This window comes from Bombina bombina, chromosome 6 (genome assembly GCF_027579735.1).
Source record: "Bombina bombina isolate aBomBom1 chromosome 6, aBomBom1.pri, whole genome shotgun sequence".
Taxonomy (NCBI): Eukaryota; Metazoa; Chordata; class Amphibia; order Anura; family Bombinatoridae; genus Bombina; species Bombina bombina.
Window position 1 is genome coordinate 1,047,520,678 of NC_069504.1, and position 14,163 is coordinate 1,047,534,840.

The 14,163-nt window shown below is 41.1% G+C and overlaps 1 protein-coding gene across 1 annotated transcript in view; it reads right to left on the reverse strand.

The window, feature by feature from the left end:
- The window catches only part of LOC128664124 (sodium- and chloride-dependent betaine transporter), a 224,767-nt gene that overhangs the window by 41,235 nt on the left and 169,369 nt on the right, over window positions 1-14,163 (reverse strand). The window contains exons 6-7 of the mRNA XM_053718820.1: window positions 13,085-13,217; window positions 10,450-10,584 (exon numbers count right to left, since the gene is read on the reverse strand). Coding sequence (XP_053574795.1) covers window positions 10,450-10,584; window positions 13,085-13,217 — 268 coding nt within the window. The remainder of the gene's footprint in view (window positions 1-10,449; window positions 10,585-13,084; window positions 13,218-14,163) is intronic.

Consider the following 14,163-nt stretch of genomic DNA (forward strand, 5'->3'; position numbering starts at 1 on the left):
ATAATTTTTTTAACCCCTAATCTGCAGCTCCGGACACCGCCGCCACCTACATTATACCTATGAACCCCTAATCTGCTGCCCCTAACATCGCCGACACCTACATTATATTTATTAACCCCTAATCTGCCCTCCCTAATGTCGCCGCCACCTACCTACAAATATTAACCCCTAATCTCCCGCCCCCAACGTCGCCGCTACTATAATAAAGTTATTAACCCCTAAACCTAAGTCTAACCCTAACACCCCCCTAAGTTAAATATAATTTAAATACATCTAAATAAATTTACTATATTTAAATAAATTATTCCTATTTAAAACTAAATACTTACCTATAAAATAAACCCTAATATAGCTACAATATTACTAATAGTTACATTGTAGCTATTTTAGGATTTATATTTATTTTACAGGCAACTTTGTATTTATTTTAACTAGGTACAATAGCTATTAAATAGTTATGAACTATTTAATAACTACCTAGATAAATAACAAAATTTCCTGTAAAATAAATCCTAACCTAAGTTACAAATACACCGAACACTGCACTATTAATAAATTAATTAAATAAATTACCTACAATTAGCTAAACTAAAATACAATTAAATAAACTAATCTATAATACAAAAAAAAACCAAACACTTAATTACAGAAAATAAAAAAAATTACAAGAAGTTTAAACTAATTACACCTAATCTAAGCCCCCTAATAAAATAAAAAAGCTCCCCAAAATAATAAAATGCCCTACCCTATTCTGGCACAATAAAGTAATATTTTTATACTAATTGGTGGTGCTGCTAGATTATTTTCTTTGGAATATTTTTTCAGACCATGGTGCAGGTTACATTTTTTGGCACCTGCTTTAGGCACAGGGTAATATGGAGGAACAAATCGACAGTGATAAAATTGAGCCACATACTTTTTGTTATACAGAGACTGAGGCTGCTCGCATTACCACATTGATCTGTGGGTCCAGGGAGTTTTTGCAAACCACACTACTACAGACAGCAAATAAGGATTTTGAACATCTAAAAAGGAAAAATACTGCATATGAACTGCATGCGGTTACCGTAGCAGAATATCATAGGGTTAAACGCATTCCTAGAGGTTTACGCATGAATGTGCGGCCTACATTGCTAAAAGATAATCAAGATTACTGTCAGAAATTTGAGAGAATCCTTAACAAGTGTTCTTTCGATTTAATTGTCTTAACAGTAGAATACTTACAACTAGAACTGGACAAACAGAAGAGTCAACTGGAGGAGTTAAAGAAGGATCTATAATCTAACCTGTCTCCGGATGCCCTGCAGCAGTATACCGGTATGGTGGATAAGCAGATCATGCAATTGAAGGAAGAGATCCAAGAACATAAGAGGAACAAATGGAACCGTGATGAAAAAGATTATCTATCCGGAACTGTTTACCAGGGATTTGGTGGCCGGACCGGAAGTACACAGGAACCACTTCCGGTTACAGACGCCGGGATACACAGAATGTCTATGCAGGCTCATGGAGCCAAACATCGGATTCAGAGTCGGGGGACTCCGACCTGGAAAGAGGCAGCGACGTTGATGGGGCGGCAGGAGACACCGGAGGAGGTGGATGAAGCAGGAACAGCCAGAGAGGACAGAGGGGCCAGAGAGGCAGAGGCCGGAGCACTTAGCGGGTAATAATCCGCAGCAAATACGGTCATTAGTGCTGAATTTGAGCACTCACTCTCCGAGACAAGAGGAACAAAGAACTTTGTCTAAGGGACTTTCATTTTCTCCAGTGCAACAGAGACTGAATACCTTTGAGCTTAAGAGGGATTTACAACACTTTTATAGATCTCTTAAATTGAAATGTCATTTTTCAGAAACAAATGTTGTGAATTTAGAAAATTCACATGATATGTTTGGGTTAAAAACACTGGGTTTGCATAATAAAAGTAATTTCACGCCCCAAACAGTGAACTCAGGTGTTAACACTTTCATACAATTAGTGGAACATGATATTGAGAATTTGTGCAAAAAAGTTGAAATTAATTACTCCAAACATTTATATAGGATAAATAACTTTAATAAGGATGATAGGGGTAACCTAAAGAGCCTTAAGGAAAATAACAAACTTATTTTTAAGGAAGCTGACAAGGGTGGTGCCTTGGTGATTCTTGAAAAGGATTACTATATACAAGAGATTATGGGACAATTGGCAGATAAAGATGTATATCAATTGTTATCAGCTAATCCAATTTATAAAATAAAAAAAGAACTGGAAACATGTGTAGTGAGAGCTCAAAAGATTGGATTGATTGATAACAAAACAACTAGGTTTATTCTAGATACAGAGGACATTATACCTGTCTTGTATACACTGTCCAAAGTCCATAAGGACATGGAAAGGCCTCCAGGCTGCCCTATAGTGTCAGGTTTGGGCTCCACACTGTCTAAAGCATCCATATATGTAGATAGGATCCTTAGGCCTTTTGTGTACTCCACCTCCTATATTAAAGATACAGGAGACTTCATTAATAAGGTTCAGAATGTAACACTAGATAATAATTGATGTGACAAGTTTATACACTTCGATCACCCATGAGGCAGGCATGGGTGCAGTAAATAGGTGTTTAATACAGGATTTAAATATAGATCAGAGACAGCGAACATTTATTTTGGATCTTTTAAATATTGTCCTTAGATGTAATTTTTTCCTGTTTCAAGACAATTTTTATTTGCAATTACAGGGTACAGCTATGGGTTCCAATGTCGCCCCAACCTATGTATATATATTCATGAATACCTTTGAAGAATATTTTGTTTACAGACATTATTTATTTCATCTATATGGCGCTATATAGATGATATTTTTGGCATTTGGTTGGGGGACATTGGAACCCTGGAGCAATTTGTGAAAGATTTTAATTGCGCTACACAGCATATCAAATTTAAATTGATTGTGAGTGAAGAAAGAATTGACTTTCTGGACACTACTGTGTATAAAAAAGATGGTATGTTAGCTGTGGATCTTTTTAAAAAACAAACAGACTATAACAATCTGTTGCACTTTAATAGTGCACATCCCCCTGCTCTGTTGAAGAATCTACCCAGAAGCCAATTCATGCGTGAGGCAGATTGTCTCTGATGAAAATTTGGTTGAAGAAAGGTTGCTGGAAATGGGTGAACACTTCAAACAGAGAGGATATCCGACAGATATTATTCAACAGGGAATTAGAGATGTATTGCAAATCCCTAGGACTGATTTACTTAAAGAGAAAACAAAAAACAGAAGTAATGCAAAAATGATTTTTGTAAATGAATATTCTCCCTGGAATAGTCAAATACAGAAAGTGTTGAGAAAACATTAACATATTTTGCAGATTTCCAATCCACATGTGAAGGAGTTCATAAGTCCCCCGATACTGCATTTAGAAGGGGTAAGAACCTTAAAGATGTATTGGTTAAGGCAGATGTGGGTCCAAAGAAAAATGTTAATCAAGGTTATATTGGGGAGACATATTGGGGATGCTTTCCATGCCTTAGTTGCCAAAATTGTAACAGCATAATCAAAGGCCCAATTTGTACCCACCCTTATACAGGCAAAAAATATAAGTTGAAGGATTATTATACCTGTAATTCTAAGTTTGTAGTATACCTAATTAAGTGTCCATGTGGGCTGGGGTATATTGGCGAGACCACCTGTAAAATACGGGAGCGTATTAACCAACACAAAAGCAATATCAGGACAGATAATTTAGAGGCCCCCATTTTATTATGACTGGACATCAAATAAATCAACTCAGATTCCAGGTACTTGAACATATAAGAACACCTAGGAGAGGGGGGAATAGAATAAAAACACTAAAGTACAGGGAATTATATTGGATACATGAGTTAGGGACTATGACCCCTAATGGAATGAATAGGGAAATGGATTGGGGGATATGCCAGTGAATAATAAAAATAACAAAAATTAGAAATTAGAAATTAAGAATTAAATATTAAAAATGAAAATTAAAATGGAATTGTGACAATTTTGACTAACTCCTTTAGGTATCCTTAATTAATGGTTTTCTTTGAATATGGATTTAAATAATATACAATTTGGCTACTGGTTGGCATTTAGTTCAGAAAATGATGTTTAAGGGTTAAAACAGGTGGAGGTATGTGTGGTAGGCGGAGCTTTGGCCTATATAAAGAGAGAAAGGGTGCCTCCTAGTATAGCCAATACTCGATTGAATAATAACACAAGCGAAAAATTAGTACTCACAATTTGAGAAGGCAGAGATAATGCCTAGGTGTGTGGTCTGGGAACTCTGCAGTGTCCCAGTTAACTGTGCACGAATGGAAGGGCAGCTCCTCTTAGTTGAAGCAATATTCTGCAGTCTGTAAAGTAAAAGAAAAGAAGAGGGCAACTCCTAGTGCAGATCAGTAAGTCCAAAACGCACCCACTGCTAGTTACCAATTAAATGGATACTCACATAACATCAAGCACACTGTAGTGCTAATGAAGCAAGCTAGGTATATTGTAGTGGCCCAGCGCACATAAATACCAAGGCTGTATTCTGTTCCAAAATCTGGTATACCGTGAATGAAGGACAGGAGACTCCAGTATAAAAAATAATTGCTTTATGATCCAAAAAGTTAAAAACAATTCATAGATAAAATATAGAATGAAATATAATCAGTAAAACACGCTACGCGTTTCTTAGCGCTAACCACGCTGTTTCCTCCGGCAGGAGCTTTGGCCTATTTAAGGTTGGTTTTAAATGTTTTATGTTAGACATGATTAAGGACATCAGTCCGAAACGTCTGTTTTAAGTTGGCACAATAAAGTAATATTTTTATACAAATTGGTGGTGCTGCTAGATTATTTTCTATGAGACGATATGACCCTATCTCATAATAGCACAGAACATCTCTATCTCTAGTATATAGTATATATGGCAACACATACCAAATGGTTTCCCCACAAAGTGATTATCCAACTTAAGCAGAGAGGAACTACATCCACTCATATACAAGTCTAGAATATGCCATAAATATTTGTCAAAATCATACATTAGAAAAACACATGTGAAAGAATACTTTCCCTGCACCCAAAGATATATCTGGCCCTGCTATTTGGAGTACATGGGGGTACACTTGGACATAGCCTGCTGTAAACTACATTGGAGGATAACTCCACAACATGGTGACCTTTCATATTAGTTTTATTATTGCCATAGTCTAGCACTGTACATAGGTGGAAATCTAGTATTTTCATATAGGTAGAATAAAGTTTAGGTATATTCTTCCACACTGCCAAGGAGGGGTAAGGGGAGGGTCTGAACATATCACTCTGCCTTGGCCGCAGACAGAGCAAACTAAAAATATACCATTGCTCTTACTAAAGCCAAAATCATATGTGTGTACCCCTTACCCTTCCAAGGAACTATGTAGAGTATGAACTATTCTTAATAGCGAGGGCGGTAAATTATATAGATAAGTGACCACAAAACTCTTTCAGCAATACAGTGTAGTCAAGATAGGCATAGAGGCACTGATAAATATCATTGTTGCTTGAGGTTGCCTATAGAACCCACTCTGCATATTTAAAAGAACAGTAACAATGCAATGGGAAGTATTAGAAATAGTACATGGACTGGGTAATAAACATCAATAAACAGTCATTGCATCAAATGTAGTAATCCATAAACAAGGCACATGCCCCAGGTAAGCTCCAAGGAACGAAAGAATAGGGTTTGTACATGCAACTATGGAAGATGATAGCTAAAAAGGAGGCCACTTACATGAGTCACAAAACAAATATTTCAGGCTTTGAGGCCATCATTAAGTTATCGGATTTTTATCGCTCAATGGTAAGTCACAGCAATAGGGGCATTTCTATCCTATGCCAGATCTATAGAGGCAGTTCCACTGTAGGTTGACAAGCGTTTTTTTTTTTTAATAGTCCCTATCATGTATCTCAAACAGCCTTGCAGTGTCCATATGCTGACCATACATAACTTTCCGTGGGTTAGTAAAGATCACATTCCCCTGCCGGGTAACTGAATTGGAGAGGTCTACTATGGTCTTCTGCAGCTCCCACCTTATGATATCTCCTTCCTCTGGCTTGGGTTTACATGTCGGTTGCGAGGGTAGCATGGTACCTAATGGCACTATCTGCGGACATGGGGTATCCCTCACCTCAGTAGCTGCTTCCTGCACCCCAAGGCTGAGCAACGGAATGCGGGTCAGGACACCCCTCTGTTGCACAGCAATAATTTTATCTGCCCTCTCGCAGAACTTCCTTTCAAAGTCTGCCATAAGTTTAAAAAATAAAGCGCTCAACTGCTCCATGATCTGGGCCCTGTGTAAGTGTGTGATACACTACGCACTTACTTGCTGATCCAAAATGGCAGTTCGTGCTAGGTGTTGTCTAGACCTTCAATCGGCTATCCTCTGTCTCCTTCCCCCTCCCGGCTGTTTGTCGCTCCAGCTTGTGTCCCTTGTCAGGGCAGTCAAGTATGGGAGACCCACCGATGCGGTAAGTGTTGATGCGGAGGGTGTCGCTAGAAGGTGCCAGGAGAGGTACTGCTCATGGGGCTATTACCCAAACGACCGGTCTGACGCCCATGTCCTCACCACTAATACTCTGGGTGACCTTCCACTGCTCAGTAAATAACCCCATCTGCCCTCCGACACAAATGGCTCAGCCGTTGCACTCGATGAAAGTGGGAGGAGAGGCCACCCCTACTGTGTCAGTCCTGACCTGTAGGCCCGGTACCGTAATGTGCAATCTTACACTTATTAACCCCTAATCTGCCGCCTCCAACATCGCAGACCCCTACATTATAATTATTAACCCCTAATCTGCCACTCCGGATATCGCTGCCACTATAATAAACATATTAACCCTTTAACCGCCGTACTCCCGCATCGCAAACACTAGTTAAATATTTGCAGAAAAATTGGGATATAATCCCTAGAAAGAAATGCTATGTAGCACTCTCTGCCCAGACTGGGGTAGAGCCATTAATACATTTTAAAATGTAACCTTTATTTTTCACTTTAAAAAGAATGGGTGGACATGAACAAATTAAAATTTCTCTATCTCTAATTGCTGGTGGCAATTATTTCAGGTTATTATCAACCTATTCAAGTGACCGGTTGATTCTCTAATACTTTTATATGTGATTTTGTTAGATCAATCGGTACTCCATTGTATTTGTCAAGTAAGGTTGATAAGAGCCTTGTAATGGGTGTTTATGGTATTTTGATGTCTCATATATTTTTTGAGGCTTGTATTGGTATAGGAACAGAAGATCGGAGGAATTGAGCAGAGAAACAGGTCCACCTTAAATTCCAAAACCAGCAGTCGACCTTAAAACAAAACATAACATCAGATGCATTGATCCCAATAGGCTGTACATACAAGATTGACAGCCGAGATCAACGAATGAGAATACGGTAGAGGCGGAACTTCCGCAATTGAAAATAAATAAAGACTTTGAAAATTGGCGGCCCGCCACCTTTGATAAAGCCGTAACTGGCGAAACGCGTCAGGGGGGTTGCGTGGGACGATGGGGTCCCACTAAAGTGTTATATGTGTGTTTTAATTTAATCTATCTCAAATAGCTGAAATTTGAATAAGTAATGGGGATATTGGTGGATATCATATCAGACAGTGTGTGAGTGCATGTTGGCGTTAAAATGTTTAACTGTGACAAGAACCTGAATAGAATTAATGGGTAACTTTATTTAAACTAATAACCCAAATGCATTCTCACGAGTGTCAAAAAGGGACTTGGCCATACAGAAGCATCGGTTGCTAACAGATTTACAACTGAACAAGACCCCATATTAGTGACAAGATTGCCAAACCCAGCTGTAGTGAAAACAGCGTAGAGTGGCAGTTAGGGAATCATCGCTAACATTACTATAGTAATTCATAAGTGCATAGTACCGGGTTGTTTGGTAATCCGGAAGATTCATTTAACCAATATACAGCCACCTTAGCAGCATAGTCAATATTTACAGTTAAATTATTATCGAGTGAAATTGAACTCCAAGGTGGAAGTTGCAATTGCAATTACAACTAATGTCTGGGTCCCCAGTAAGGAATCAGAGTTAGAGTGTTGCAACATTGTGTACTGATAATAACACTTTACAATTACATAATGCGTGTGGTGCAAAATTAATAACAAAAAATACAGCAGCCTAGCCACCCCAAAAACAAGGGTAACCATAAAGAAAATATTGTTAACAGGGGGGCTTATATAGAACATCATCAGTAAAGAAATGTACGCACACAGGCATCATCCTATATTATAAAAGACAAGTGTTTGTCTGAAGCCGTCATGCGCAGTACAGACAAACACTTGGCCTTAGATTCTATTCTCGCGCACCTCGGCATAGCTGACAGCTGACAGATTGGGAGCGCGAGGTACACAGCATACAAGCAGCTGTGAGATAGGGAGCGCGAGCTACTCAACAGCTGTGAGGTCTGCTGCGTGAGAAGCGGCAACACGCTCCCCAGACCTTACAGCTGTTTGTGGCCGACGGGAGCGTCGCGAGGGGCGTGGCCGGGCGTCGCGAGGGGCGTGTCCGGGTGTCACGAGGGGCGTGGCCGGGCGGGTGTTGCCGCGATGGGCCGTGGCCGGGCGCGGTCCCGCGAAGACAGAGCCAGAGAGGGAGCAGGAGGGGGGGGGGGTCAGAGAGCCAAAGAGAAGGGGGGGGCAGAGAGCCAAAGAGAAGGGGGGGCAGAGAGCCAAAGAGAAGGGGGGGGGCAGAGAGCCAAAGAGAAGGGGGGGGCAGAGAGCCAAAGAGAAGGGGGGGGCAGAGAGCCAAAGAGAAGGGGGGGGCAGAGAGCCAAAGAGAAGGGGGGGGCAGATCGCCAAAGAGAAGGGGGGGGCAGATCGCCAAAGAGAAGGGGGGGCAGAGAGCCAAAGAGAAGGGGGGGGAGAGAGAGCCAAAGAGAAGGGGGGGGAGAGAGAGCCAAAGAGAAGGGGGGGGAGAGAGAGCCAAAGAGAAGGGGGGGGAGAGAGAGCCAAAGAGAAGGGGGGAAGAGAGCCAAAGAGAAGGGGGGGAGAGCCAAAGAGAAGGGGGGGAGAGCCAAAGAGGGGGGAGAGAGAGAGCCAAAGAGGAAAAAGAGCCAAAAAGGAGAGAGAGCCAAAGAGGGGGGAGAGAGAGCCAAAGAGGGGGGAGAGAGAGCCAAAGAGGGGGGGGGAGAGAGCCAAAGGGGGGGAGAGAGCTAAAGGGGGGGAGAGCCAAAGAGGGGGGAGAGAGAGAGCCAAAGAGGAAAGAGAGCCAAAGAGGAGAGCAAAAGAGGGGAGAGAGACAAAGAGGGGGGAGAGAGAGCCAAAGAGGGGGGGGGGCAGAGCCAAAGAGGGGGGGGAGAGCCAAAGAGGGGGGGAGAGAGCCAAAGAGGGGGGGGAGAGCGCCAAAGAGGGGGGAGAGAACAAAAGAGGGGGGAGAGAGCCAAAGAGGGGAGGGGAGAGCAAAAGAGGGGGGGGGGAGAGCCAAAGAGGGGGGGAGCCAAAGGGGAGGGGGGAGCCAAAGGGGAGGGGAGAGCCAAAGAGGGGGGAGAGAGAGAGCCAAAGAGGAGAGAGAGCCAAAGAGGGGGGAGAGAGAGCCAAAGAGGGGGGAGAGAGAGCCAAAGAGGGGGGAGAGAGAGCCAAAGGGGGGGGGGGGAGCCAAAGAGGGTCTTGGGGGTTTCTATAGCTTAAATGAGCAGAGATTGAGGGGTCCGCTGCATATGGATAAATGCCGACAGCATACGCTCTCTGCATTTATCATTGCACCAGTTGTGAACTGCTGGTGCAATCCCACCCCCTGCAGATTCGCGGCCGCTAGCAGGGGGTGTCAATCAACCCGATCGTATTCAAAAGGGTTGATTTCTGTCCACCGCCTCAGAGCAGCCAGACAGGTTATGGAGCAGCAGTCTTGATAAATATGCCCCTAAATCTCATTAAATAGAGAAGAAAGTTATATATTTAGAATTATCTGTACAGACTCGTAGTAGTTCTTGGCAGTGCCCTTTTTTAAATCTTTTTTATGTTAGGAATTTATTTGCATACCAAGAAGACTTGCAGTATTTAGTTATTGTTTCTAATACCATTAACCAATTGCTTCGTATTCCATGTTATCCTTTAGATAGCTTGAGAATAATGGTTATTTATCATATAGCTGCCACAGGCATAATGTTATCCTAGACCACTGGTTTTCAAACCTGTCCTCAGTCCTCCCTAACAGGCCAGATTTTGTGGATATCTGAACAAGAGCACAGGTGAAATAATCAGCTGATTAGTAACCATGGTTATTTTACCTTCTCTTACCCAAGATAATCCTGAAAATCTGGCCTATTATGGAGGCAGAAGGACCAGTGTCCTAGACAGTATCTGCTTAAGATTTTCTCCTAAAATATGCTATTATTTGCTCTATGGAAAAAAAGGAGCCAGAAAATGTTAATTATTTATAAAACTCAACCTTTTACCTGGGGATCCCGGAGTCGACTGATGTCTGGTTTCAAGTAATATATGATTCCTTGATATGCCCCTGGCAGAGTAACCCCACGGACCAGCAAAATGATCAGCATCACGTAGGGGAAGGTAGCTGTGAAGTATACAACCTGGTACAGACAAATGACTGGAATATTTATATCACATAATAGCGGTGATCACTCATTTTTCATTTTTGTGTCATTATTCATCAAACAATTTAACTTTCATTAATATTTAGGTAGCTATTTAGATGTATTTGTTATGTTTATGGGAAGAGGAGTTCTGCGGAGAAAGGAACTGCAATACAATACCAGATTCTGTAGGATCAGACTCTAAAATATGAGATTCTAAAGGTTCAAAACTTTTATCCATCCATTTCACTTGAGGGGGCACATTCATTTGTTTCATATTAAATTGTCTGCTCTTATAAATTGCATTCATTATTCTTTCTTGTACCTTTTTTTAAGGAGTCCTGGTTGTGTAAATTCTTCACCAATTTTGAGAGTGTGTGCTATTTCTCATTTGGTCATTGTGATACGCTATAGATAGAGTTTTATCTTTAATTTGTTGACATCTTACCACTAAGTAGTCTCTGAGAAAGAGCTTGCCTCAAATTCAGCTGTAATCTCCTTACAGAGCTGTGCTGAGCCACTACTATTACCTTAGTTTTTAGGGTTTGAAGATTATGTTGAAGGGGTCTTTTTTACCTTTGAATTTATTCTTCTCCTAACTAGCAGACGTTAATTTGCTTCTATTATCTAAATTGCTTTGTTCTCTTGGTATGCTTTGCTGAAAAGCACACTTAGGTAGGCTCAGGAGCAGCACTGCACTACTGGGAGCTAGCGCTGAGGGTGGCTGCACATATAAGCCTTGTCATTGGTTCACCTGATGTGTTCAGCTAGCTCCCAGTAGTGCAAAGGAATGAAGCAAACTTAATAAAGAAAAAAAGTGGGTTCTTATGTCCGTTTAAGTCTAAATACATTTTTGACTGGCATAATAGGCATTGCATGGCCCCACCCTAGCTTAATCAGATCATGGAGGCCTATTTATCATATGTCTGGCGGACCTGATCCGACAGTGCGGATCAGGTCTGACAGACATCGCTGAATGCGAGAACAATACGCTCTCCGTATTCAGCATTGCACCGCTGCCCCCTGCAGATTCGCGGCCAATCAGCCACCAGCAGGGGGTGTTAATCAACCTGATCGTAGTCGATCGGGTTGAATTCCGGCGATTCCTGTCTGCCTGCTCAGAGCAGGCGGACAGGGTTATGGAGCAGCGTTCTTTAGACTGCTGCTTCATAACTGACCATCAAGCTCCATACTTAGCTTGATAGATAGGCCCCATGGTAGTAGGTAAATATTTGAAACAGATTGTAACCGCCAGTGGTCTGGGCATGCCTTCTGCAATTCCTTTATAAAGATAGATAACCGGTGTGATTGGTTGCAAAAAAATCAGTAGGTTAAAGGGACATAATACTCATATGCTAAATCACTTGAAACTGATGCAGTATAACTGTAAAAAGCTGACAGGAAAATATCACCTGAGCATCTCTATGTAAAAAAGGAAGATATTTTACCTCACAATCTCCTCAGCTCAGCAGAGTAAGTTCTGTGTAAAAAGTTATACTCAGCTGCTCCCAGCTGCAGGTAAAAAAATTAAAAAAAATGAAGAAATGAACAGCAGCCAATCAGCATCAGCAGTGCTGAGGTCATGAACTCTTTTACTGTGATCTCATGAGATTTGACTTAACTCTCATGAGATTTCATAGTAAGCTTCCTTTAACTGATTGGTGAAATAATATGAGAGTGCACAATGCTCATCCCTTCTGCTGTCCTAAGACAGACACACTAAAATGCTGCTTAGAAATCCTTTACAATGGGAGGTGGCTACTGAGGAACTTTTGAGGTAAAATATCTTTCTTTTTTACATAGAGATGTTCAGGTGATATTTTCTAGACAGCTTTTTACAGCTATGCTGTATCACTTTCAAGTGTTTAAACATTTGGGTATTATGGCCCTTTAATCTACAATAAAGGTACAAATCCGGAATTCCAAAATCCAAACTTATTCTGAAATCCAAACTTTAATTCATATTTAAAAAAAAAATAAAAAAAATATCACACATTACTATTTTCCTCGCCTGTAAGTCACAAGCTTCTCTGCCTATGTCTTTGGTTTTGTATTTTGTATTCTAAAATGCAAATAATAGTATAAATATTTTTTTAAAACAACTACTGTTACCTTTCTGATTACAGCACTGTATTATCCTTCTGAGGGAACTGTGTATATAAAAGTATTAAAAATGATATAAAACTACCTTTCGTTACATGTGTAAGCTGTATTATGACATGTAAATACTGCCTAAATTATATGATGCTGTTTACACTTGGTTCTATTCCCTCTCCAAACTGTCCCATTTGAAAATCCAAACTATCCTTAAACCCAAACCTTTTCCAGTCCTAAGCAGTTTGGATAAAGGGTTTTCTAACTGTACCAAACTAGTGATCACCATAGCTGAACAGCACCACCCATACAGTAGGGCAAAACAGGAATTGCAGAAGGTAGTGTGACAGGTCTGAATTGCTGTAGGTTTAGTGTTTGTTTTATACTTAGCTTGATCACTTACCTTCCCTGTGGATTTGACGCCCTTCCAAATGCAGAAGTAACAGACGATCCAAGCCAGCAGCAAGCATAGTGCCAGCTCCCATCGAATATTGCCCAGGTTGTGAATCCCGTCTGATAAACCAAGGGCCCGATTCCTACCAGTAAACATAAATGTGAGTGTCACCACTATTATATAGAAGTCCTGAAACTTGTTCAGTAGTTAATGTGGTTACCATGACAATACAATTTGGGTCACATTTAAAGACCTTTAATTGGGCATTATAGCAATATCCTATATAATGAAAGGCCAAGTATGTTTGTCCGACGCAGTCATGTGCAGTAGAGACAGCGCAAGACAAACATACCTGGCCTTAACCCCTTAAAGGGACAGTCTACCATAGAATTGTTATTGTTTTAAAATATAGATAATCTCTTTATTACCCATTCCCCAGTTTTGCATAACCAACACAGTTATATTAATGTACTCTTTACCTTTGTGATTACCTTGTATCTAGGAACCTTCTTCCAGCCCCCTGATCACATGACTGTGACTGTTTATTATCTATTGTCTTAAATTTAGCATTGTTTTGTGCTAAATCTTAAATACCCCCCTGTGCCTGAACACAGTGTTATCTATATGGCCCACGTATACTTTCTGTCTCTTTGTGTTGAAAAGAGATTTAAAAAGCATGTGATAAGAGGCAGCCCTCAAAGGCTTAGAAATTAGCATATGAGCCTACCTATGTTTAGTTTAAACTAAGAATACCAAGAGAAAAAAGCAAGTCCTATCTGAATAATGAAAGTTTAATTTATACTAGACTGTCCCTTTAACAACCAGTGCTGATGCGCAGTAGAGACTGCACGAGTCAAGCGAGAGGACAGCGCTGGTCGTTAAGCCCTTAAGGACCTCTGCCACGATCTCGCTAAGTGGGGCAGTGCAGAAATAGTCTTGCAGAGGTACCGAAGCAGAGAGGGACACTCTGTGTCCCTCTCTGCATCGGGCAGCTGTGGTTCCGATTGTTGGTGGCGTGGGAGCGATAGGAGGGAGGTGGGTGGGTGGGCGGCCCATTGCTGGAGCTACAATACAGAAAAAATGTATGC